The 26127-nt window shown below is 48.3% G+C and overlaps 1 protein-coding gene across 5 annotated transcripts in view; it reads left to right on the top strand.

Moving 5' to 3' along the window:
• The window catches only part of TAF1 (TATA-box binding protein associated factor 1), a 1380965-nt gene that overhangs the window by 1072592 nt on the left and 282246 nt on the right, over positions 1-26127 (top strand). For all 5 annotated transcript variants that reach the window (XM_069612352.1, XM_069612355.1, XM_069612353.1 and 2 more), the window contains exon 31: positions 5404-5526. In XM_069612352.1, the coding sequence (XP_069468453.1) occupies positions 5404-5526 (123 nt within the window). The remainder of the gene's footprint in view (positions 1-5403; positions 5527-26127) is intronic.

Below are 26127 nucleotides of genomic sequence, written 5' to 3'. Positions count from 1 at the left end.
GGAAGAGAGGGAGAGATGAGATGAGAGGAGGGAGTGATCGCTCCAGGAGAGAGGAGTGGTCAGAGGGATGGAGAGTGGGGGTGTTAGGGAGAATTCTCTGTAAAAGCTAATTTCCCAAACCTAGTGAGTCCCCCAGCGGCTTTGCTGGATTTTTGGGGTTTATATTTTTCTACTGCTAAGAGTGAGACTCTTTTACTCCCACTCTTAGACATGATTTGAGGTGTTCCTTTTATGGGCTATGGGGTCTTTTACCCCATAGGGTCTCATGTGTTTTTGATGTGGGTTACACAGCACCCTCCGTGCCGTAACCCAGGGGTGTTGTAGCGACCCCCAAACATAGACTCCATACCCTGGGATTGACTACTGTCTCCCAGGGCATGTAAAGTCACCATTGGCTTTACTAGTCCCAAATTATGAACAGAAACCAGTACAAACCATCATATTGTGGACGTACTGATCGGGGCAATTCGATTGCCCGGGGTCTGTTGTTCGAGGGGGCACGTCTCCGTCCCCCCTCATCGAGTTTTGGCTGGTGGCAGTGGATACTACTTTTTATATTCGACTGCGAATATATCCCTATGGGATTTTCCCATTGTTCAAGGCTACCAACTTTAACTATTTAATTCCTATAGCCTCGAACATACCGCCGGTTTATTTATTTAATTCACCAGTTGGTATTTTTTGCCAGAACTCGATTAAAAAATGGCGTTTGTGTTCTCTTCTGTGACTCCAACCCAAGTCGAGCCCTTTGTTCCACTTTTTGGGGGGCTTCTCCACAGAAGCCTCCAAAAGTGGTGCCACTCTGTCTGGGTACCACAGGGGGTGTGGGATGGGGTTTAGGCACCCTGGACTGAGTTGCCTTGGCAACTCAAGTCGCACTCTTGTGTGATTGGCCCAAGTGGTGAGCCGGCCGGCTCACCACTTAGCATGTTTGATTGACAGCTAGGCTGAATGAATGGGGGTATGCTGCATAAAAGCAGGGCTTTGGGGACTGGAACTTCAGAGGTCGCCACAGGACCTAAGAATCCGAGGAGGGAGAAGCTGAGCCGACCTGCAACGACGACACCACCGGTGGAGCCCTGCTGAACCGTCTCACCACTTTTCCCAACGATAGAGGAGAAATTCAGAAATTCAGTCCGGAGAGTCTTCTTCCTTTGACTGGTGGGGATAACCAGTTTTGCCTTCTTTTCACCTTCCTGGAGCATCTCGTGGCCGCCTTGCCCGTGCCAAGCACCCCGGCAACCGGAATACCACGGCTTACCACTACCACGAAGAGAAAGGTAGTACCTTTTAATCGAAGAACTCCGCGGCTGGTTTCTTCCCTGGCAGTGCAACGACCTTCATCTTTCCTCCACAGCGAGACCTCCTCTTCCTCTGGACGAAACACCGACTTGTACCCGCTCCCAGAAACAACTTCCCCCGCTGGAGCTTCCTTCACACTTAAGGTACTGTGTCCCGCCTGGCTTCCCTTGCGACAGATCGTTCGGGGTGACAGTAAAGCCTCGACTTTCTAACCTGAGCTGGCCTGGGACAACCTAGCTAACTTTTCCTGACTTTAATTTCATTCTTTGTGTGAAAACTATCTACAAGACTCTTTGGGCATAACCCCACTGTGTGAACCTGGACCCTTTCTGCTTGCTCTCTCTAAGAGTGGGCCTTGCAATTGACTTCCTTGCTCTCCAGTAGAACTCTGCCTATCCTGCCTTACTGTGGTTCTTTTAAAAGTATTGGAATTTGTGTGCTTCCATAACTCTGCCTTGTTCCCTCCCTTTTTAAATAACTTATTAGAGTGCCATCTTATGTTAAGTGCTCACCTCTGTCTGAAAATAAGTGGTGTTTCTCATTAAGACTTGTCTAATAAGTAATTAGGGTTGTATATATATAATAGTGACTGTGTGCTGAATGTACTTACCTCTTTGTTGCTAGTGTAATTTACAAGTGTGACTTTAAATAAATAATTAAATACTTTTACACCAAAGCTCTGGTCAGTGTTTGCTTGTGCTACTGTATCTCTGTACCTATTGTGTATACTCTACATACTGCCTAACTCTTCTTGAGGGAAGTCTGACTGCTCAGCCACAGCTACCAAGTGAATCTGTGTGGTACAGACTGCTACCAAGTGGGTTTACTGCCAAACACCTGTAGTCTTAAATCTTTTGCAGTGGTACCCGAGGGAACTGCACAGGTTTCTGCCTAACAGAGAGGTCAGAGGAGATCAAGACATCGAGTGTGTGCCCTGCAGAGTGAGTCGGGCCAGAGGGGAGGATGGACAGGGAGAGGGAGTCGCAGAGGTCACGGAAGAGTACAGAGGAGGAGCAAGGAGAGTCTAAATGTATATTTAGGTCACCGAGGAGGAGTTGAGTGGTAGAGGCCAGGAGGGAGAAGGAGAGGTCTTCCCACTCAGAGAGAAATGAGGTGATTTGACCAGGAGGCCGGTAGATGGTAACCACAGTAAGTGAATGGGTAGGCGAGAGAGAAAGCCTACAGACAAGACATTCAAAAGAGAAGTAGGTCTGAGTGGGAATAATAGAGGCAGGAATCCACTCAGGAAAGGTCAGGGCTCCCCCCACACCAGACCGGGAGGATCTGGGTGCTGAGAGGATCTTGTAGCCGTCAGGGAGGAGAGTGTCAAAGCTGGTAACAGAGCTGGCCGTGAACCATGTCTCAGTAAGACCAAGGACATCAAGGTCTAGTTCTTCAAGGAGGTGGCAGATGTCAGTGTAGTGTTTGACGGCAGAGCGAGAGTTGAGAGTTGCAATATGAAGAAGGTTGCCAGCCTTAAAGACCTTCCGGGGAGGGTTACAGATCAGAGGTACGCCCTGCGGAGGACAAAGAGCCCTAGTTGGGGCAGAGGAGGAGGAGGATGAGAGAGAGGGCAAGTTAGCCAAGGGGGGAGAGGAGGCGACAGCAGGAGATGAGAGGAAATTGATGAGGCGAGGGAAGCGCCTATCAAAGAGGAGGAGATTGGCCTGAGGGCCTTGGACCATGACAGTGACATTTAGGTAGACATTAATGATGACTTTAGAGGAGTCGAAGGAAGCCATGAGAACTTCCCAGCGAGTGCTACCATTAATGGGAGAGGAGGAGATGGGGCAGAGCACAGAGACCATATGAGGAGTCCATAGATTTCGCGAAGGAACGACAAAGAGGATGTACTATATGAGTACTATATACTCTAAAATGACTGTGCCATGAGATTTGTGCCTCTCTTTTGGCCAACCTGTCTTTTGACCTTCTTTCTGCCCTGTAGTGGCTGGATTTTCCATATATGGTAAGCTCTTTCCTGGGGAAAGCTGCTGCTTTTGCTGGCAAATGTGGCGGCCTGTTTGTTTGGCCAGATGTTGGGGGCTGGGTCTGTCTGGTTCTAGTCTGCAGCACTGTCAGGTGTGTCTTTTGGTGAGTAGATGACAGTGGCCAGAGGCTGTGCAGGGTTGGACAGCCCCTATAAGTTTGAAAGTTACAGATCCTTGCCATTAGTGGGCTGGAACAGACTCCTGCCCGGATCCTGAATAAAAGGAGGTCTCCTGCTGCCACACTTCGGACCATCATTGGAGCCAAGACGCCTGTGAAGGAGAGCAATCCAATAAAGTCCCGGAACTCGTCGTTGGAAGATTGCCAGCAGCACTTTCTTCACTTGCGCAGCGAAGCCCTGCCTCTCTACAGAACTGAAGATCTTCATTATTGCTTCGACCCATGGACTGGCGGAAACAACCAGTCCTGACCTTAGCTCGAAGATCGAGCTGCTTGTAGCACTGAGGACAGTTTGGGACACATCCTGTGGAGTAGCCAGACTTTCTCTTGACATGCTATGCAGCAACGGTCACCATCCTAAATTGATCTTTGGCACTGCGACATTTCTCGTCTTATTGAATAAGTAGCATTTCCCTGAAGTTGCAGATCTCCACCATGAAGAAGTACCAGCTTTTGGTTCTTCCCACAAGAGTCGTATTCCACCAATCTGAAGAAGTGGGAGTCTGTGTCACATCCTGAGGTCATCACAGAAGTGTTGGTCCTGAAGTCAGTGTATCCTGCTGTCCAGAAACCAGTCCATCCGATCCGATAACCGAAAACTAGCGAGATCCAGGAACCCGACTCCTAAAGTGATCTCTGAACCTGCGACCACATGGCTTACTCCAACTTAACCGAGGCACGATCTTGGAAGGCCCTGCAATTTCAGGAACTCCTACGGTGGTCCCTGAGTGAATTAGCGTGCAGGGGGTGAGTAAACCTACCTCTTTTGCTCCCACGCATCTCAAGTAAAGTCCCAGCCCTATCTCTCCCTTGCCTAGCATTGAACAGTAGTTTTCTGGCCTGTATCCTTCCCTTGATCAGCTCTAAGGTGGCTGGATTGGGACAGGATCTTTTACAGCCTTTCCTCCAATTTGTAATGAATTCTGACACACAACTTGTTGGCTCAACTTCCGAAAAGAGACTCCTAGCCTCATGAAAATATTTCTATTGGAACCTGAGACTCTGGGCATTAGACCCCTTCTTTTCTAGCTACCAACAGACTTTTTAAAGTAAGAACCTTGTTTCTAGGGTTTTCTACAGTGTTTTCCTAACTTTTGTCTTATCACCCGATCAGTTCTCAAAGTCTTGATTACTTACGTGGTTCTATTACTTTATGCACTTGCTTGCTACACTACAGTACCCTGAAAGGTATTATAACTGTTTAAAAGTTAAGTGTTAGCTGAGCACTGAAAGGTGAATGTACATTTATTAATAGTGGCTGTTTTCATGTGTAACTTACCTGTGGTTTTGAATTGGTAAGAGTTGTCTTGTAAAAAATAACTATTTTGTTCACTCTGCATGACTTGTATTATTAAGAGTGTTCTTTGTTTGTTTAACTGAACCCATCACCACTCCCATACCCTTGTAAGTGTAAGCCCTGCTGCTCATCCACGCTACCCAGATAATGTTTGGATAGATAATCCCGTTGTCCCTGAGGTGGCCTCTCAGAATCTGTCCACATGGCTGATTCTGGAAACCCATCTTAACATCAACAACTCCTTTGCATGCCTTCCAAGTGGCATTTTTAAGACAGTGAGGGGAGTGGGACATTACAACGCAGATCGGTCCCTGTCCTTTATTGTACTTGGAGCTTCATGCAGTTCTTCAGACCATTTGTGGTCATACCAATTTCTCAAATATTTCACATCAGCATCTGTACATTAATGTTGATAGGAACCTAGAATGTCATATGTGACACCTCTGCGTTAATAGCAAAATATCTGATTTAACCTCCAGTTGTTATTTTGTTCACACGCATGTTTATACCGAGTATGTGGAAACGGGTACATCTGAGAAGTTGATGGTGTTACTTACGCTGATTTCATGGGTGTAGAAAGTCTGCTGCAGGGCTTGTCAACCATCTACCAAAATTCTGCCTGGTTTTGCCTTTAGAAAGAGGACCGTCTGGCTCGGTTGGAGAAAGCCATTAACCCTCTCTTGGATGATGATGACCAAGTGGCCTTTTCGTTTATCCTGGATAACATTGTTACTCAGAAGATGATGGCTGTACCAGACGTAAGACTTTGCTTTCTATTTATTATCCTCTCCCGTAAAGGACTGAAGTCGGTCATAGTTGTTATGGGTGACACCCGCCAATGTCTGACTTTCCTGTTGTTTTTCTGTAGAGTTGTGTGGGGTTTGATCTTTGTCAAATGTTTCACAATAGATTCTATGTTTTATAATCCAGCGTAAGGTAATGATTCCCAGGTCTTGGTTAGTGTCAGGAGGAATCTCCGGAGGCTTATGCTGAAGCTTCTGAAAAACCCGCCTGCACTAAGGAAGCCTGCCATACCTTTTAAGTGTGCTTAACCCACCTGGAAGAGACGCTTTAGCAGCCAGGGCACATGTCCTAAGAAGGCTGTGGGGTCATTGGAAATACAGTATAACAAGCTATTGGTTCCAGGAGAGCAATGAACATGCAAGGCTGCAGTCCTTCACTGGAGCACAGACGTAAGAGCTGTTTTGTAAACTATTGTGACCGAATTTCTATTTTGTGTGTTCTAGGGCCAATTTTTGAGGCCTCTCAAATGTTTGCTCTTTCCCCATGTCTTTTTTGGTTCTTTGTTTTCTTTGTACTGGTCAGAGAAACTTCTCCTGCAGCCTCAGTGCCATTGCAGCCTTTCTTCTTGACCTTCTATCAGGTATTTGGTATTGGTTCGCCCCAATGCGTCCTGCCACAGGCGTCCCAGGGATGGATCACTGGCACTTTACATTGATTTTGAGTAGGTTGGTGGTAGCTGTGCTTTTGGTTTGGTTTCATCAAGTGTGAAAGCTATGTTAACGCACTGGTAGCCCAATGTAACCTTTTGGTAGCCTTTTCTCTGCCATTTTCTTTTCTAAGACACACTTTATTCAGGGTAACTGCAAGGAAGCTCCAAAATGGCTTTGCTGACCTTTAGTATCATCATGGCAGCCTTCATATTGGTAGTTGGAGAAGATTTTCTTTTTGCTGCTTTCCCCCCGTAGATGTTTCTGAGACACCCTAACTTCTTGCTATTGTTTGCTTTCTGACTTGACTTTTGTCTTTACTTTATGGGGAAACTGATCAGTGCATAAGACTATCAGTGCTGGGGGACTGTCTCTGTAATGGATTGCTTGTATTTGTAAAGCTGCACGCATCACCTAAAAGCAGAGGTGTTGCAAGGTCTGGAAAAGATCCGGAGCTGCGCTAATGTCGGGACTGATAGGACTCAGGGATAGCTAGACTTTTGGATGTAGCCCTTGTGCTTCTATCTGGGGCTACAACCAAAAGACCCAGGGTTATAGCCACCTCAGCCCCCCCTAGCAATGCTTCTGCCTAAAAGTGAGGTGCAGTTAGGATACTTTTGTCTGTCATTTGACCTTCTTCCTTCCCTCTATGGGCCGCAATTGCCATATGTGGAAAGTCCTTTCCTAGGCAAAGTGGCAGTCTTTGTGGTGGCTGGGACTGTCTGGTCCCAGTCCACATCCGTGCCCCCTAGTATCTGTCGCTTGGCAGGGGCTCTCCATGATTGACAGCCCCTGCCAGTTAGAAAGGTGCAGATTCTTACCATTGGCGGACCTGGTGGGAACTCCAGTCCAAATTTTGGATAAAAGGACACGTGCAGCCATTTAACAGATCCATCGTTGGAGCCAAGTTCCTTACGATAAAGTGCAGCTGCTAAAGACCCAAGGAAGGCCGCTGCAGCTGACATTGCCTCCAGCAATGTCCTGGTGAAGCCCTACCCCACTGTCCTGATGTCAAGAAGGCCATTTCTTTGTGCTTCATCACCATGTGCGGTAGGAATAACTTGTCATGTCCCATTGCTCTACGATTCGTGCTGCTGAGCCTTTGGAAGTGCCACTGGACTAACAGGTGTACTGACCAGCTATCCCCTAGGCTACCTCACTGCAGCCTTTGTCGTTCCAAGTGCATCCTTGGAACTTGGTTGATCTTCAACTTGTGTAACAAGATGCCTGCTGCTGCATTTTCAGCCTTCTCATCTCAACAGAAGCTGTGCAGGGCCAGCTCATCTGTTCCCCAGCCGAAGATCGCCTGTTGCCACCTGACCGTAGTGAGTCCCGTTCCCTCTCATTGTCTTCACTCCCTGCAGTTCTCCTGAGGTTGCCTGCTCCCCAGAAGTCGTCTGCCTTTTGTGGCAAGGGTAACCAGCTGTCTATTCTCTGGAACCGAAATACAGGGACACGACCAACCGTAACTAAATCCTACACCTGAAAAGGACCTCTGCACCTGTAACCCTGTACCTCCCTCATCCAGACCAAGCACAGAAGTACATGACCCCAATGGATTTTGGGATCCCCTCACGTGGCCTCTTGAAAAAAGTATTGGTGAGGGGCAGAGGGGGGGCTAAGTGAACATGCTTGTTTTGTCCCCCCCCCTGCCCTCCATAGGGTTACATGGGGTAAAGTGCTGGCCATATCGCCCCCTCAGATCTGTGATGGTCTAGTTAAGGATCTCGTGTAAGTGTTATCTAGTTTGGTGGGGCGGAGAAAGATACTTAACTGAAATTTCCAAACTTTTGGAATACCAAATTGCAACCACTAGCACTGCTCAATCTAATAGCAAACCTACCAGAACAGTTTTTCTTGTGGTACTGGTGACTCTAGGGCACTAGGCCCCATTCTCTCTCAGGCCTGGACTTACTAACTGTTGAGGATCTAATTCTGGGGTTGCTGTGAAGTGCATTTACTGGGTTTTTCTTTTCTTTTTTTTTCCATTCTTTATTTTCAAGAATTTCAAACAATTAAGTAATACAGTACCAAAATCTTAACAGAATACATAACACGATACTGCAGTACATAAGCAAAGAAACCAAAAGCAATGCAACGCTTGAAGAAACACTACCATATTACAGATAACTGAAACAACTCCTACTTCTACCTATGCAGAAATATCTAATCATTACATTCGTACATAATAAAAATTACAACACAGAGCAACACAAAGACGCCACACAGAACGAACAACACAAAACAATAACGGGGACAAGGAATCCTCAATCAATGCCCATGCACATTTCCAGTCTGTTGGGCCCTACAAAAATAACCAATCCACAGATACTCGACCACCATACAAATCATTAAATGGTGTCCAAAGAGCTAGATAGTCATCTTCTTTGCCCTGCCTCACAAACATCACCTGCTCAAAATCCGATAATATCAAAACATCATTAATCCAATTTTCCACTCTAGGCTTTTTTCTTGTCTTCCACACCATCAACACCTGCTTCACCGCAACTACCAGCACTTTATCAATCCATTTCCCATATCTTCGAGCAACTGCACATCGTCCCTTTCCAGATAAAAAAAACACCTGCACAGGCATCCTAGGAATACTTATGGACAAAATCGCATCCAGTCTATCCAATATTTCCACCCAGAAATTCAACACCCGAGTACAATACCATAACATATGAATCAATGTCTCTTTCTGCTTCCCACATCCCCAACACAAATCCTCATCAGCTAGCCCTAATGTAATTTTCTAACCTTACTTGTGTTTCACTAGTTTTGAATGAACTGTTCTGCTATCATGTCACTGACTTTGCCGCACAGTTATTGAAAGTATTACTGATAACTCTGCTGAACTCTCGCTTCCCTTTTGGGGTTCTCTCTAAAACCCTAAGGGTGAATGTGTACATGTATTTTATAGTAGTTGAGTGACAGTACTTGCCTCAAGGTATTGTTGTATGTGATTGTCGTTCTCTGTCTAAGTGGAATTCTTATGTGTTCTGTGTGTGCTTCATTGTAGTTGCCACCTACCTTGACTCGGTTTGGCTAGACCTTATCGTTTTTCCTGTTCACCTAATAGTTTGGCATCCCAGGGTTGATTTTGGAAATCCATCTTAACATTGGTCCTAACTGGGTTTAGGCCATTATCCATACCTGGACTATCCCTTTCACTTCCTGTGGGGGTGTCTAATGCTAAGTGGGAGTGCTGGTGACCAACCAGAATTGTTGATGAATGTTTCCTTAACCCAATGCCTATTTTGGTGATAGGCTGTAGTTTGGTCAGCCCTGTTTGCAAAGGACTTTGTCCTGTCCCTGGTTATCTCTCTTGGTTTCCTGTTCTGCAAAAAGGAGGAAGCAGGTCTGTTGACCTGCTTCAGGAGACTTTTGCTGCGATTCCTGCCATTTTTGCAATTTCAAGTCCCGTACTGGCCATACTGGCGAAGTACTGTGGCTGCGCCATGTCATGGTTTCTTTTATTTGCCTCTGAGGTGTAGTCCAGACCCCATGCAGTCTCCTGCCGTCTTCTCCTTCCCTGGGTCTACCTTGTCAAAATCTGCAATGCAGACTTGAGGGCAGATATTCTGGGAAATTCCTTTGTTTTTTTCCCTGGGTCATTGGTGTCCTCACTGGCTCTGCGTATAAGTCCATGGAAACGAATCCTTAAAATCGCACCAATAGAAAAGAGCGATTTACTCACCAGATTGTTTTACGCCAAAACTAACAATGTGAGTGTTAGGGAGAATTCTCATTTCTGTGCTAATTCCCTTCTACCTTGGAGACCCCAGCTCTTTTGCTGGACTGCAGCACTTTACATTTTTATCCTGGAGGGAGTGAACTTTTTCTCACTCTCATATGTATTTTTCTCTGATTTGAAGCCTGTGTTTTCTTAGTTTTTGGAGTCTAACAAACTCCATAGGCATCTACTTTTTGTATGGTGACACACAGCACCTTCAGTGCAGTGTCACAGATAAATCCTTTGGATTTCTCATAAGGTTTAAATACATTCTCTTGGGTAAACTACTGAATGGACGACTTCTTTCCTTGGGGTTAGTGGGACCAACTAACCCCAAGACAAACTTTGCTGGAGGACCATCCCCAACTGGCTGTACTTCTTTGCTGCTGCTGGAACCGAGTGCCAGGGGTGGAGAAATCCGTAGTCAAGTGCATCGTCTTTAAGCTGGACCGAAGCTCCAGGAAGATCCTGAGGACCCTCCCGAAGCAGGACAACCCAAGCTCGAGTCACCTCACCAGAATGCTGGACTCGAGGAGTGAAGGAAGCCCATCAAGTGTCCAAGATCCGCGGTGGTGCTATTTGCTGGTAGCTGAAATCGCGAAGTGCCGATGAACTGAAAAAAGCCTGTAGCTGCTACAGACCTTCGAAGTGCAGTAGTCCTCCAGACGTCCTCCCTCTTGTCCCCACGACTGAGGCCCAGGAACCCAGGATCTGCAAAACTGCAACCAGAACAGAAGCCAGCTGGATCCTCCTCTTCTAACCTAAGGTACTGTGCTGACTAAGGGGTACTTGCCTCTTTTGTCTAGCTTGCAGTATCTCACTTGAGTTACTTGCAGCAACTGCTTTTTGCAGACCTGATCTCAGCTCTACCTTTGACAAGCCTTGCAGCTTGTGGCCCAACAGGAATTTTCTACAAACTCTCTAACTTTGTGCTATCTAAGAAGTGCCTCAGCTCCATGGACATTGTTCAAATTTCCTTTGGCTGTCCTGGCTCCCTGCAGACTCTTCTGACCCATTGACATTGGTTCCAACAGTCCCTCATAGGTGGTGCATTGGTTTAACTAAGTATTGCTGGGAACTATTCTATCTAGACTTCGCTGGGAGATTGAGAAGTGCTCACATGCTCTGAGAACCTGTTAACCTTTTTCCTTCCCTAGCCTTTTCCTTTTCCACAACCTCAGAATTTTACCAAGCGCAAAAGTAAATATAAATGCAATACTGCCTAGTAATTGAAGTGACCTCAGTGTGTAGGAAGTGTGTATGAAGCATCACTAAGGAGTATCCTCTTGCTTATCTTGATTCTGAGAACGTGTTAAGAAGTGTGTTTTGATTGTTGCACATTACCCTATTTAAAGAAGGCTTATTTAAAACTGACTGTTAAATAAATAATTATTTTACTAGAAAACCTTCTGTGTAAGTGTTATTTGGATACAGCTCACATTTACCCCTCTTGAGATCAGCCTGGCTGCTCAGTCACTCTACCAACGTGTGTAGTACAGGCCTATATCAATAGCGGGGTTACCTAATACCAAGATCACTAGACTGGTGTAGTCTCCCACAGGGTTACTGCATACAATCTTGCCTAACAGTGAGTACTTAACTTTGGATTCTAGAGTGGGTGATTATTAGTGATTCACCCATTATTATTATTATTATTTAATTCGTCTAAAGCGCCACATGCCTATAGGCCTTAGGGCACACAAACGCCTACATGCGACTCCCCCAGCCCTTTTTGCTGGACTATTGGATTCTTGGGTATGTTCCCCTGAGTGAATGGGAACCTTTTTCCACACTCACTCATTCTTTTACCCTATCTTTGGGATATTTTCATTTTTCTTTTATACCTTTTTCTTGGAGTTCTACTTTCCTCCACGTTTTATGGCATCTCTTTTGATTTTTGCAGCACACTGCCCTCTCTGCAGTGTTGCTGTGAGACCTTTGGACTTCCCTTTTTGTTTTCTTTTATAGGGGGTAATTTGTATCCATTGTGAGATCAGCTCACACCACTTTATGTGGAGGGATGAGGGGGTTACACTATAGCCCATCTATAGCCCATTTCTCACTGCTCCTGTAACATTTTGGTTACAGTGACAAGCCAAACTGAATGGCTGGTGGTAGTGGTTTTATCCTACCTACATTTGTTCAATTGTTGCTCACAGCCTCTACACACAGCCGGGGTAGTGCACAGAAGGGTCACTATTGATCCAAAATGGTGACATTGTTTTTATTTTTCACCAATTCAAGATAACTTGTCCTTTCGGTTCTTCTTCTGCCGTGCAGGGTTGAGAGGTCCTGGTTTGACTTTTAACTTCAGTGGTATCCCTTTGTGAAGACTGTAAGGGTCCAGTGTGTCCGTGTCTATAAGGACAAGAAATGGGGAGGACTCCAAAACCCTGCTGTTACTTGTATTCTGCTGTGCCTGCCTGGAACCAGTTCCAACTGGTTGATTGATTCATAGGTGCTGATTGGGTGGGTTCCTGCATAGATCCTGAGGCTGAAGACAAGCTGATCCCTGTAACAGACAAATCCACGAGGAGGAAGATGAGAGATGTCCGCAGTCACTTCCAGAGTAATCGTTGGTGTCCGTCCCCTTCTTCCAAGCATTGGGAGATCCCCAAAAAGGACAACTCTCCCTTACACTGGTGGGTCCAATCAGTCTGAAGACGACCTGCATTTCGAGCCATCCACTGACAAGCTGTGACCTTCACAGGCTGCAAACCCCCAATACCTGACCGGTGTCAACCCCAGAACATTTTGCTCGGACTTGGGTTGTTTGTTTATTTATTTGTAACGCGCACCAGACCCGAAGGTATCAGGGCGCGAGGACAAGGATACTTTAAGCTTACATATTTACAAGGAGCAATACAACAGTACAGAGTGTGAAGTCAAATAAATGGTACTTATTATCTTACAAGTAAGGTTACACAAATGCAAAGCAAAATCCATTGTGGGTTGCAGGTCAAATACAAAAGGATTAGTAGGTCATGCTAAAGCGAACGATTTCCTTGTCCCTAGGTGAAGGGGAATCTTTTTGCCCTCTCGCCTAGTCTTTTACTCTTTTTCTGGGTGACCTTTTCATGACTCTCCATAGTGTATGGTTGGAGTTATAGTTTTGTATAACTTTTGGGCTTAGGTTGGTTTGCCCCTTTTGGACTTCCCTGTTAATTTCTCTTTAATGTACTGGGGTGAACTACTGTGTTCCCAAGGGGTAAAGAGGGATTTGTATCCCCCTTTGCATTTGATATAGTGAGCCAGCACACCCCACCTTATGTGGAGTGCTGGGGGGATACAGTGTATCCCCATTCTTACTTACCTGTAGCATTTGTGTTACAATTGTAAGTTTACTTGAATGGCTGGTAGCAGAGAAACTACTTTTATGACTTTAGTCATCATTACTCGCAGGCTGGTAAATCGGCCTCAGTAATGCCCTGAAGGGCCACCATTTTGCTAGAATGATGGGCTTCTTCTTTTTTTCGCCATTTGTCGTTTAGTTGTAGTTACGTCTGGGTGCAGGATGGGCCATGGGCCCAGTCGCTATGTCAAAATGCTGCTTTTTACTCTATTTCAGATAAAGATATGTCAGCTGAGAGCATCAAACAATACACTTGTGTTGAACTCCTCAATCTGGCCCCACCTGGCTCTGTGGCCAGCGTTAGTGATTGGGGGAGAGCGTGTTACGCTAACCTGGTATCCACAGGGACGCCACCCACCTGGGTTACTCGCTAATATGCTGCTCAGCTTTGCCCTGATGTGGTCTGCGGGGAAGGTTCTGCCTGAAAATACAGGAGGACTGTGTTCAAGACTGACCGACTGGGTAAGTATCCTCCCTCCACCCCCGTATGATTTCAGTCCCTCTGGCACCTTCTCCTCACCTTGTGGTAGAATTGGGCGTGCTCTCCGTCCTGCCTTCTTTGCAGGGGCGCGTTGTCTTTCATGGGCGAGTGCGGTCCAGTTACTTCACTGACGCCGGCCCATTTGATATTGTTCAGGTAGGTCTTATTGCTGTTGTCTCTTTTGTTCTCCCTTAGGTATGCGGAGCTTCAGCGCGGCGAACTGGCTTGGTTGAGCCCCGCTGGTAAATTATGGCGCATTAAGAGCGCTATGATGCGGTAAGTAAGCGCTATGCGCAGCGCTGCGAAGTCATGCCTTTGCCTTTGCTAACCTGTGTTTTCCTTCCTTGTAGGTCGTGGTGTTCTTCAGCGCGAGTGGACTGTCCGGAGTGGTGCCAGCCGAGAGGCGACCAGCCAGGTAAGCCTTTTGAGCAGTTCGTAATTTGTAAATGTCTCTTGCCTCTATCTTCCTCTTTCAGGTCGTTCTGTCTGGGAGGCGTGCATGTTCGAGGAAGCTGTTCTCAGTAGCTGCGAGTGTTTAAAGATGAAGACTGCAGGTAAGATGCTGCTGCTAATGATGTTCCTTTTGTCTCCTTGCAGGTTCTGCTTCTCCGAGGTTCGAGGGAATAGCTGGACACGGTGAGCGTCACGTTGCAAACTGCAAAGTAACACAAAGCATGTTGTGCAGTCAGGGTGTGGTTTATATAGCCCAGGGAAAGTAGTTCCAGGCCTGCCACACCCAAAACACTAGAGCGCATAGCTTGGTTCTTATGAACCAAGCTATGTGGATGCCTCCATGTTGGCTGACAATACGATAAAGTAGTTCCCAAGCACATTGTTTTTCATGCTGTATGAGCCTGGCCCTATAGGTGCCAGGACTGGCCCCATGAGGGCTTTTGAAGAGGATGCCAGGCTCTAGAGGCCCGAGTCCTGACTCCGCCTGGCCAATGGGTTTGCCAGAAGGGGTTTTGGGCGAGGGTTTTGACAGAGGGGCAGGCACGTTTCAGATTTGATTAATGGGCCTATAAAAAATGAAGCAGGGATTACTACGTCAGAGGTGAGAGGATGAGAAATGGGGGGACTGTCCCCACTAGGGCTCTTAAGAGACTTTTAATTAATGCTCGGTCAGCCGGGGCCCATCGGAATGGCATTTACAATGTACTTGAGGACATGACCCTGGATATTCTGTGTGTGACAGAAACTTGGTTCTCAGCCAGCTCTGATCCGGATGTCTGTCAGATGCTGCCTAACTCCTGCGCGTTAATACGTTGGGATAGACCCCTCCGGGTCTAGGGGAGGCCTAGCAGTGATGCATCATGACTCCCATAAATGGTTGCATATTCCTGTGAACTTTCTTTTGTAAGAGTACAGGTGACCCCTAATACGGTGACCCATTTTTTACTGGTGTATCGTGCCCCTTCACACAGACGAGTTAATTTTGTAGAAGACCTTGTGCAATTGATTACTGACCTAGCGTTGAGCTATTCTAATCTGGTTATGTTGGGGGACTTTAATCTCAACCCTAGCGATCCTGCTGATTCTTGTCCCTGCCCACTCGTCTCTGTCTGCGCAATTACTTGTCTACCCATTGTAGTGGAAACACTCTTGATCTCATTTTTATGAAGTGAGTCTGACTGCCACTTTTACTCCCCTTCCAGTACTATGGTCAGATCATTTCTTGGTACCTTTTATTGTTTCCTTATGCTACTGCCCTACCAAGGTTTCCCACTGTATGCAAACTCGTCGGTATTGAAGCAAGGTGGATATTTTTCTCATGGCAGATCATATGGTAGAGACTAACAGTAATTTTTAGGTGGTGGATGGGCAAGATCCGTGTAATACCCTTCTTAATACCCTGACTGTGATAGCATACTCCTTAGCTCCAGTGGAGCCCTGGTTCGGACATTCTAAGCCGATTATGCTCCGGGTTTACTTCTAGTCTGCGGACCCCTAAACAAGTTTGCCGCTGCCTGGAGAGGAAGTGGCGGACAAACTATTGCCAGGAAGCCCGCACTGGCTATAAGCAGGGAGTACTATCATAAGTTGATTGCGGCAGAAAAATCTAAATGTTCTGCTAATCGAATTACGGAAGCTGCATGCTCCTCTCAGGAGCTTTTCATAGTTGCAAAATAGCTTTCTGCACCTCCCCAAGAGGACTGCTAATGTCTGACTCAAGCACAATATGATGCTATTGATGTTTTTTTTTTGTGACAAGATTTATTCGCCAAGCCATCACTGATAAGAGCCATGTACTTGAGGCCGACGCCCTGATTGACAGGTCTTTTACGAAGCTAGTTACACCTATTCCAGCAGCCATTTTCCAACTGGAACCAATGGTGGTTGTAACTGTGGCCAAGACTGAGGCTGCTCAAATCGGCATCCCCCCATGACCCTGTTCCGCTTCATATCCTTAAAGCGCTACCTTTGAATGCCATTTCTATGTTTACAGCAGTTCTGCAGTACTTTTATTTTTCTTTCTTTTTCCATCATTGGAGATTCCTATTGCCCTGATGCATGCGTTGGTCACTACTCTCCTTAAAAAATCTCATCTTGACCCTACTTTAGTGGATAACTATCGGCACATATCCTTGTTACTGGTTTTGATGAAGCTTATGGAGGCTGTGATCACTCCGCTTATTTCTCACTTCCTGAAAGTTAACTGTCTGCATATGTTTCAATCGGGGTTCAGGCCCTCAATGGGCACTGAGGCATTTGTGATCTCTCTTCTGGATGATCTTGCAATTCTGCAGTTTTGTGGAGGGGGTCAGAGTGCTGATTCTCCTTTACCTCTCTGCAGCGTTTGATACTGTGGATCACGGTATCTTGCTATGCCCCCTGGGGCAGGTGGGTATTATAGGGGCATAGTTGGCATGGTTTGCCTTGTTTTTTGGCGCAGAGCACTAAAACTGTCTCCTTTCAAACCTGCCGCTCCCCTATTTCTCTTACATGTGGTGTACCCCAGGGTTCATCCCTCTCCTCTTTTCTGTTCAATTTGTTTTTGTGCCCACTGGCAGACCTCATTTCAGAGTCTGGATTTTATTTTACACGTATGCAGATGACGCACAATTTGTGTTTTTTCTGGGCTCCCCCACTACTGAACCTCGCCATAAATTGAGAAATTCTTTTTCGAGGGGATTGGGTCCTCCGACATATTCCATATCTATGACAGTAATCACCACAGCTGTGCTGCTTTGGAAAATCTTTCTGCGTCGATACGCCGTCCTCGAGGACCTCCTCTGCCAGCTGACGTCACCAGATGTTATAAGTAGGACGCCCGTAGCCTCTGTTCCGTTTTTTCCGCGAACGTGTTCGCTTCAGAGATCTCGGCATGCCTCGACTCTTCTGAGTTTCTGTTCTTTCAGTTCTTCAAACCTGTTCATTTGTACGAAGTTTATCGGGATGTCTTCCTCTTCTTCCAATCCACGTCCAGTCTTCAAGAAGTGTGGGGACTGCGGGTCCATGATGTCGGTGACGGACTCGCACAATGCCTGCCTCTGGTGCCTCGGGGAGGGCCACGACATGGATGATTGTGTCGACTGCCAGTCGCTTACGTCCAAAGCCTTGCGGGAGCGTTAGAAGAAGCTGTCGGTTGGTAAGGTGTCCAAGCCCCGGAAGTCGAGGTCCACTGGATTTTCGACAGAAGATTCGAGGGGCGACTCTCCGCATCTTCGTCGTAGGTCTAAGGGGTCTCGGTCCCGGAGTGGGTCCCGCCACTCCTCTGCCTCTTTGAGGCACTCCCGGAAGCGTCATCATCAGTCGCCTTCGTCCGAGAACTCGCCCGTCGGCGGGTTGCTTATCCCGCATATCCAAGCATGCAACTCCGGAGGAATGGGCTTCCTTTGGTAAGAAAATGCACCAGTCCGTCCGCGCCTCAGAGTGGGGTTGGGCGTGACCGTACTAGACACCGCTCGTACGCCTTCGGGCTTGGGTGGTCGGCACGATTCGCGGGATAGGTCCCGCTCGGACAAGGGGAATCGTTCTAGTCATGCCCGTTCCAGGTCCTGGTCCTTGACGCCCTCGAGACCGTGTGCACCTGTGAAGTCTTCAAAGAAGACGTTGACGCCGGTGGCGCCGAGGTCGTCGACGGACTCTCTCGAGGTTCCACCTCCGAGGAAGTCGTCGACGCCATCGGCGCCCAGGCTGTCGAAGGACACGCTCGGGGCTCTGCCCTCGAGGCCTGTGTCAAAGCCGTCTATGCTGTCGGCGCCGCGCTCGCCATTAAAGCCGATTCACTCGACGCCCTCGACATCTTTCGAGGCTGTTTTGTAGGAGGTTCCCTGTGGCACGGTGGAACCCCCTAGAAAGTCTCTGGCCAAGGCAAAAAATGTCTTTGTCCCCTATTCTGTGCCCACTTTCCACCATCTGGAATATATTTCTGAGGTGGATGAGGGTTCTGAAGATGGGTTGGTTCCTGATATGGTGCCAGACGAGATTATCTCTGGTCATAGCCACATTGAAGACCTGCATCAGTCACTGCACAACGCCAGTGGTCTGGACACCTCTCCGGAGGTGGAGTTCTGTAGGCCTGAGCCTGGCACCCATGCCGAGTCCTCATACCAGCGCCTGATGTCGAGGGTCACCGAGTACTTGGGGAGGTCTGCTCCACCAGGGGAATTTCTGCAGGATGACCTGACGGGTATCCTCGACCAAGGTCCACCAACTGACCCGGTACTGCCATTCCATATGGCTCTGCAAAGAATGGTGGTGGCTTGGACTGCTCCGGAGAGTCTCCCGGCAGTGGGCAAGTCTTTGCCGCGAAAATACCGCCCAGCCAGTAGCAACCCCTGCTACTTGACCACGCACCCCACTCCGGAGAGTTTGGTGGCGCAGGCGGCTACGGCCCCAGCAAAGCAGGCGTCGTATCCTACCATCCCTCCTGATAGGGACGATAAGCGTTTTGATGGTTGGGCGAACAAAGTGTTTTCTTCAGGGGGGTATGGCTCTTCAGGCAGCCAACTCCGTATGTGCCTTGTCATGTTTCACGCACACTCTGTGGAACTGTGTTTCCTTAGCGGCTGAACATATTCCTGAAGGGGGCGAACGGGATGGTTTTCTTGCTATGATACAGGATGGCAAGGATGCCACGTGTGAGGCCGTTGAGTCGGGTCTGGACATGGCAGATTGCGTCAGCCGGTCCATGGCGGCGAGCACCGTAATATGCAGGTTTGCGTGGTTGCGGAAGTCGGGGTTTGCTCGTGATGTGCAAGCCCGGCTCCTCAACATGCCCTTTGATGGTGTACATCTTTTTGGCAGCAAGGCCGACAAGAGCCTTGAGAGGTTGCTGACCTCCAAAGCTGCAGCAAAGTCGATGAGCAGTGCAGTTCGCCAACCTCTGCCTTTTCATCCTAGGGGACAGCAATGGAGGGGAGGTTCCTTTCGTTATTACTCATCCTTTAGTAAACCGAGAGGAGCTGTGAGTCAAAGGAGCCACCGTAGGAGTGCCAGAGGTGGAAAACAAGGTGCTTGAGGTGCCAAGGCCGCTCGGGCTGTTGCCTCTTTGCCAATCAGGCAATGTCGCAGCCGCTTCAGCTCAGTCATGTGGCCATGTCCCATGGTTCACCAGTTGGGGTAAGGCTGGCGCAGCATCTTGTAGAATGGCGTGGCATTACTTCAGATGTGTGGGTTCTGGAGATCATAGCCCACGGCTACTGTTTTCCCTTTCGGCAGAGGCCTCGCGACAATCCACCAGGGAATCTCTTTGAAGAGTCCGGACCCGCTCCTTGCGCAGGAAATTCAAGCACTGCTGGAGAAAGGCACCATAGAACTGGTGCCTGTAGTGGAGAGGAACAAGGGATGGTATTCCCCTTATTTTTTTATTTCACTTGCGCGGTTTGAACAAACTCCTCAGGAAGGGCAATTTCAAGATGGTTACTCTCTCTCAAGTCCTCCAAGCCCTTCAACTTCAGGACTGGTTGGTGTCTCTCGACCTCAAGGACGCTTACTTTCATGTGCCGATCCATCCCAAGCACAAGAAGTAGCGAAGTGGCGACTCGCACTTTGAGTTTCGGGTCCTGCCGTTCGGATTGACCTCCGCCCCGAGGGTTTTCACCTAGCTCATGGTGGGGATGGCAGCGTATCTCAGGAAAGCGGGGATTCACGTCTACCCCTACCTGGACGATTGGTTGATCAGGGCGCGCTCTCCCGAGCAAGTCCTGGATCATCTGTCCGTCACCTGCCACTCCCTTCACAAGCTGGGCTTCTCCCTCAGCTTAAAGAAGTCCCATTTGACGCCAACTCAGCAGCTCCAGTACATTGGAGCAGTGCTCGACATGTCCCTGTGGCAGTGTTTTCCTCCCCAAGTGATGGTTCATCACATTCAGCAGATGCTGCACAAGTTTCAACATGCCCAGAGTCTCCCAACGTTTGAGTTCTTGAAGTTGCTCGGCCTAGTGGCATCCTGCATTCTTCTGGTGCCAGAGGCTCGACTGCGAATGAGAGCTTTGCAGTGGGCACTCAAGATGCAGTGGTCACAATCCTCCGGCAGGATGTCGGATCCCGTTCAGGTGCCGCCCTCGGTCGCCCAGGAATTTCTGTGGTGGGCTGTCGAAGGCAATCTGATGAAGGGGGCTCCGTTTTGGCTTCCCTGGTCGGAGGTGACGGACACATCTCTCACGGGATGGGGAGCTCATGCCAACGAGTTGACAGTCAGCGGTCGTTGGTCTCCGTCAGAGTCCAGACTCCATATCAGTCTGTTGGAGCTTAGGGCCGTCAGGCTTGCCCTGAAGGCTTAACTGCTGACTGTGCAAGGAAAGACTGTCCTGATACTGACGGACAACACAGTGGCCATGCACTACCTCAACAAAAAGGAGTGTGCAGGGTCACTTCCTCTGTGCAGGGAGGAGATGCAGCTCTGGTTCTGGGCCATCCAGCAGGAACTTTCGATCTCGGCAGTCCATCTGGCCGGAGACGAAAACGAGACTGCGGACGCTCTGAGTAGGCAGAGCGCGATCTCTCACGAGTGGAAGCTGGCTCAGGAGATTCTCCTGGAGATCTTCGCCCTTTGGGGCACCCCTCAGGTAGATTTCTTCGCCTCCAGTGTCAACCGGAAGTGCGAAAGTTCTGCTTGCGGGAATTTCCTCCAAGAGGAGCCTTAGGAGACGCGTTCATGGAGGAGTGGTCCCTCCTACTGCTGTTCGCGTTTCCTCCAGTTCCCGTCATCCCGCAAGTGCTGCGGAGGTTACGCAGGTTCGGTTCCCGGATGATCCTCATTGCTCCGGCATGGGCCCGGAGGACGTGGTACCCAGACCTTCTCGACTTGTCCCTCTGCCCTCCATGTTGTCTTCCCTACCGAGACGATCTGCTCTCACGGGAGGGGGGTCAGGTTCTCCATCCAGAGGTCAGATCCCTCAACCTTCATGCTTGGCTTCTCAAAGGGTGAGGTATAAGGATTGGGACCTCCCTGAAGACGTGATGGAGGTGTTGCTTTCGGCCAGACGGCCTGCAACAAAGTCCCTGTACTGTTGCCGTTGGAGGAAATTCTGCGACTGGTGCAGGGTTAAGAATGGGGATCCTTTTTCATGTGACATTCCTGTAGTTCTGTCTTTTTTGCTTTCTTTGGCCCACCAGGGCCTGCAAGTGGGTACCGTTAAAGGTTACCTGGCGGCGCTGTCCATATTTAAGCGCTCGTCTGAAGAATGTTCCTATTTTAAAATTCCTTTAATTTCTCAGTTTCTGAAAGGGCTCACTAATGTAATGTGTTCCCTCTGTCACCTTTCCAGGTGCCCGGTTGGGATTTGAACCTTGTTCTAAAGTTTCTGATGGGTGCTTCATTTGAGCCTTTGCATTCTTGCCCTTTGAGACTGTTAACTCTTAAAACTGTATTTTTAGTTGTGGTCATCCGCTCGCAGAGTGAGTGAGTTACAGGCACTTTCAGTTAAGCCACCCTTCACTGTATTTCATAAGGACAGGGTTGTTGTTGGAGTTCGTCCTTCCTTTCTTCCGAAGGTGGTGTCAGAATTTAATTTGGGCCAGATGGTCATTCTTCCGGCATTATATCCTCCTCCGCATCCTGGCAAGGACGAGGAGAGGCTCCATAGGTTAGACCCTAGGAGAGCTTTAAGTTTCTACATTTCACGCATCTCCTGGGTCAGAGTGGACGATCAGCTATTTATTGGTTACACTGGAAGGCATTTGGGACAATCTGTCACTAAGCAGACTTTGTCTAGATGGATTATCTTGGCAATTTCTGAATGTTACCGCTTGGCAGGTAAGGACCCTCTGGTAGGCTTGCGGGCCCATTCTACTAGGGGTATGGCTGCATCTACTGCCCTGCAGAGGGGTGTTCCTATTCGTAACATCTGTGAAGCAGCCACTTGGGCTTCGGTCCATAATTTTGTACGTCACTACTCCCTAGATTCCATCCATGGGCAGGATTTGGCCTTTGGCAAGGCGGTCCTTTACTCTGCAATTTAATTGGGCATTCTAAATTTGTATATTCTAAATTCTTTTCCCATCTCCTTACGTTGGTACTGCTTTGGGAGTCTGTCATAGATATGGAATATGTCGGAGGACCCAATCCCCTCGAAGAACCTGGTAACCTGGTAACATTCTATCGATGGGATGGTCCAACGACGTATTCCATATCGCTCCCTCCCTGCCTACCCCGCTACAGAATTTCTTTTGCCATTGCAGCTTACGTTTCCGCAAGGCTTTCTGTGGTCATACTGGCAGAAGATTGGTGCCACTCGTTCTGGGGAAAAAACTACAACTGAGGCTACGGGCGTCGGGCGTCCTACTTATAACATCTGGTGACGTCGGCCAGCGGAGGAGGTCCTCGAGGACGGCATATCGACGTCAGCGACGCAGGACGCAGAAGCAGCACAGCTGTGGTGATTACTGTCATAGATATGGACTACGTCGTCGGATCATCGAAAGAACGTTACTAGGTAAGAAAGTAACTTGTTCATCTACTATAGGCACATGGATGTCTGCCAACTGGTTAAAACTCAATGGGGGGGAAAACATGGTTCTCCTGTTTGATCGCCAGTCGGCGACTAGCTCTTGGAGTTCTCAATTATGGCCTGACTCTCTTGGTCCCTGGCCGACTCGCAGCACATCTGTGAAAAGCCTAGGGGTGAGGCTTCTTTCTAACTGCTCTCATGAAGCCCAGATTGCGGCTGTTTGCAATACCGGCTTTGGAAAACTTAGTTTTAGGAAAGATTCTGCCATTCCTTCCTGTCGGACACTGGTCCAAGGATGTCACTTTGAAAATGATGGGATCGTTGGAATACTGTAATGGGGTCTATCTAGGGCAGCCGAAACATCAAATTCATCGGCTGCAAGTACTCCAGAATTCAGTGGCCAGGCTTACCCTGAATGCCCCTAGGATGACCCCTTCTGCAGGCCTGTTGCGGCATCTTCACTGGCTACCGGTAAAGGCGCAGGTTGAGTTTAAAACTTTGTGTTACTTACTGGGTACTCTATGGTACTGGTGCTATTTACCTAAAGAACAAGGTGGAGCAATACCATCCTACTAGATGCCTTCGTTCATCTTCACATACGCTTCTCAGAGTACTGAGGTATCAACGAGCTTGTTTGGGTGGTCGCTTGTTCTCGGTGTTTGCCCCTACTTTGTGGAATGTAACCCGCACTGTCTGTTAAGACGGATTTCTGAACTCTGTCCTGGTGGCGCAGAAGTTCAGAAGGCCAACCTAATTACTTGGAACAGGGTAACCTCTGGACGAGCCAGACCAATCAAGGTAGCGATCGCGGCAGTCAAGACTAGGTCTCAAGAGGGGTGAGGGTGACTGAAAGCCCGCAATGAGCACACAAAGCAAGATCACTTACAAACTACTCCAAACAGTTGTTATATTAAAAATATATACACATTTATTCCAAGGCCTTTAAAACAATGACCCTAGCGAGAAAATCACAATATAACGATAGTAAATCAGCACATACCATATCAACACAATATATATACAAATACGACAGTCTCAAGCGTTAGATGCACGAAATGGGCAGTCCACCTAAAAGGGAAGGAAGACAGGCAGTGCGAAATAATGCTTAGACCCAGTTCGCCTTCAGAGGCACCTAACTAGATGGAAGTCCGAGCCCTGCGAAGAGTGGAGCCTTGTGCTCAAAAGTACCTGCACGCGCTGGTGCCAACGGGCAAAAGGAGAAGCTCTTCGAGGGAAATCAGGCAGTTCAGTTTAATGCGCAAAAGAAGAAGAACAAGTTCCGCGACTCAAGCGCAGCATCCACAGTGGGCAGAAGCAGAGCGCGAGTACGGAAAAGGGTGCTGTTTTACACAGCGGGGAAAAGCAATGGGCTCCTGCAGGAGGGCGACCAGATCCTAGCTATGCTACTCACCGGTCCCCGATGCAAGCAGACCCAGGCTTCTCCACGTCAGTTTCAGCAGCTGGAAGGTTCAGAAGAGCAGGGAACGCCTCGTCGTCGTGTTGAGAAAAAAGACGTCCCAATCGAAGAAACCCGCACAGTTTGTTACCACAGCAGGGCAGCGGAGCGGCCGTGTGTATCTGAGCCAAATGTCCACTACTCACTTCAGACTTGGGAACGCCAAGTGTACGAAGCGTGTGAGAGTGACAAGGACTCGAAATACTACACAACCTGGCGGCGTTTACAGAGCAAGACTCCCGTGTAAGCTGGTCAGTCTACTGGATGGCCCAGAGACGCTTCCGAAGGCTTACTGGCAGGAGATGGTGAAGATGCCGAGAATAGCTGTTCCCGCTATTCCAAAGGGTCGAAGTACCAGTACAGGCCTTCTGGTTCGATCAAAGGTGAAAAGGGTTTCACAAGGCGACAGCAGTGCAGAGGAGAAGTCCTTCAGCGGGTCACCAGCGATTCCTCGGTCCAGCCTCTTGGTTGCAGGATACTTGGCTCCTGTATTCCTTTGTTCGTGAGAACTCAGGAGATCGACATGGTAGTGGTGTTTCCAGCCCCCTCTTATCCACGGTTCCCTTCGCGCCAAAAAATGGGAGATCCGCTCATCAACACTCACACCATTCGTGGACCAATCACGGACCACGGTGGTCCCAGGCATTCACACCACCCTAGACTCTATGGCACCCAGGATGTGTATTGGGACCAGACATCCCAGCCCACATCCTGGAGGCACACACAAGACATGTAGAAGCCCGCGAAAGCATCCGTGTTTCGCGGGAAAGTACATGCCCAAATAAGGAAGGCCCCGGGTCGGCTCGACCTGGGGAAGGTGAAGGGAGCAAGATGGTCAGCGGACAGGACAAAGGAGCCTCGTGGTCTGGCTATTTTGGGAGCCAGGCCACCATTTTGGGTTAAGCGCGAGAAACGCGCTTAGAACGCCAAAAGGAGCTCAAAACACAAGAAACGATCGCTGCCACCATTCCTGTCCCTGAATCACTTGCACCGATCAGATACAATCCTAAACGAGTATCTAGGGCCCGTAGAAGGCTAGAGACCCAAGAGAGCTGTAACTTAGCTTACAGTGCCCTCTTGTGTTATGTTGCACGAAAGCCGCAACATGATAAAAGAAACTATGGGAAACAGCGTTCCCCGGTACTGACTGTCTTAAGGGCATGCCAGTTTCCCCGTAAGAAAGGAGCGAAAGCCCAGAGGAGTGCGGCAGAAGGCTGCACTTCTCTGGCAAAGTCAAGAACAAGGTGAAAAACAACAGCAAAAAGTTTAGGGGTTGCCACATGGAAGGAAAATTACCTACAATTACGAAATCTTTCCTAACACTGTCCTTGAGACTAATTGAGGGGTATCTGCGATTTTGCAGGACACTTAAAACCTATCTTTTCCAATTGATCCTTTTTGCATTTATAGATGGTTTCCTTCTGAATGTCCGCTTGTGGTTAGCGCCTAGACGCTTATGGACCGTAGTTGCGCTTTATAACTTTTGATACATTAGTTTCTGAGGTCTTCCCCTGCCATTCTACGTGGGAATGACCTTACTGGAAGTTTTGTCTTCGGCTGTAATGCTTTGTATTCCATGCCCAAACTCCAGAGTGTATGAGAAGGCAGGAAGCCTTTCACATCCTAGCCAGAGCACTCATCCAATCTAAACTGGATTACTGTAATAGCCTCTATGTAGGTGCCAACAAAACAGTAATCAATAAATTGCAAGTTCTACAAAACAACGCACTACGTGCCGCCCTCAATATTCCTAGAAGGGAACACATCTCCGCCACCAGAACTGCCTGCAAATGGTTGTCCATCCAACAGAAAATAGACTTGAAAACCATATGCCTTACTTACAAAGCCCTTAATCATCTTGCCCCACCCTACCTCTCGAACAAATTTACACTAAGACAGAACACTAGAACCACCAGATCGTCCAACTCATTACAACTAACAGTTCCCAAATTCTCCCTTAAAAGAGCCGGAGGATCCAGCTTCCCA

The sequence above is a fragment of the Ambystoma mexicanum genome, chromosome 5p (assembly GCF_040938575.1).
Source record: "Ambystoma mexicanum isolate Mex_15411 chromosome 5p, UKY_AmexF1_1, whole genome shotgun sequence".
Classification (NCBI taxonomy): domain Eukaryota; kingdom Metazoa; phylum Chordata; class Amphibia; order Caudata; family Ambystomatidae; genus Ambystoma; species Ambystoma mexicanum.
Note: the sequence above shows the minus strand (reverse complement) of the source record. Positions and strands in the feature narration are given on the sequence as shown.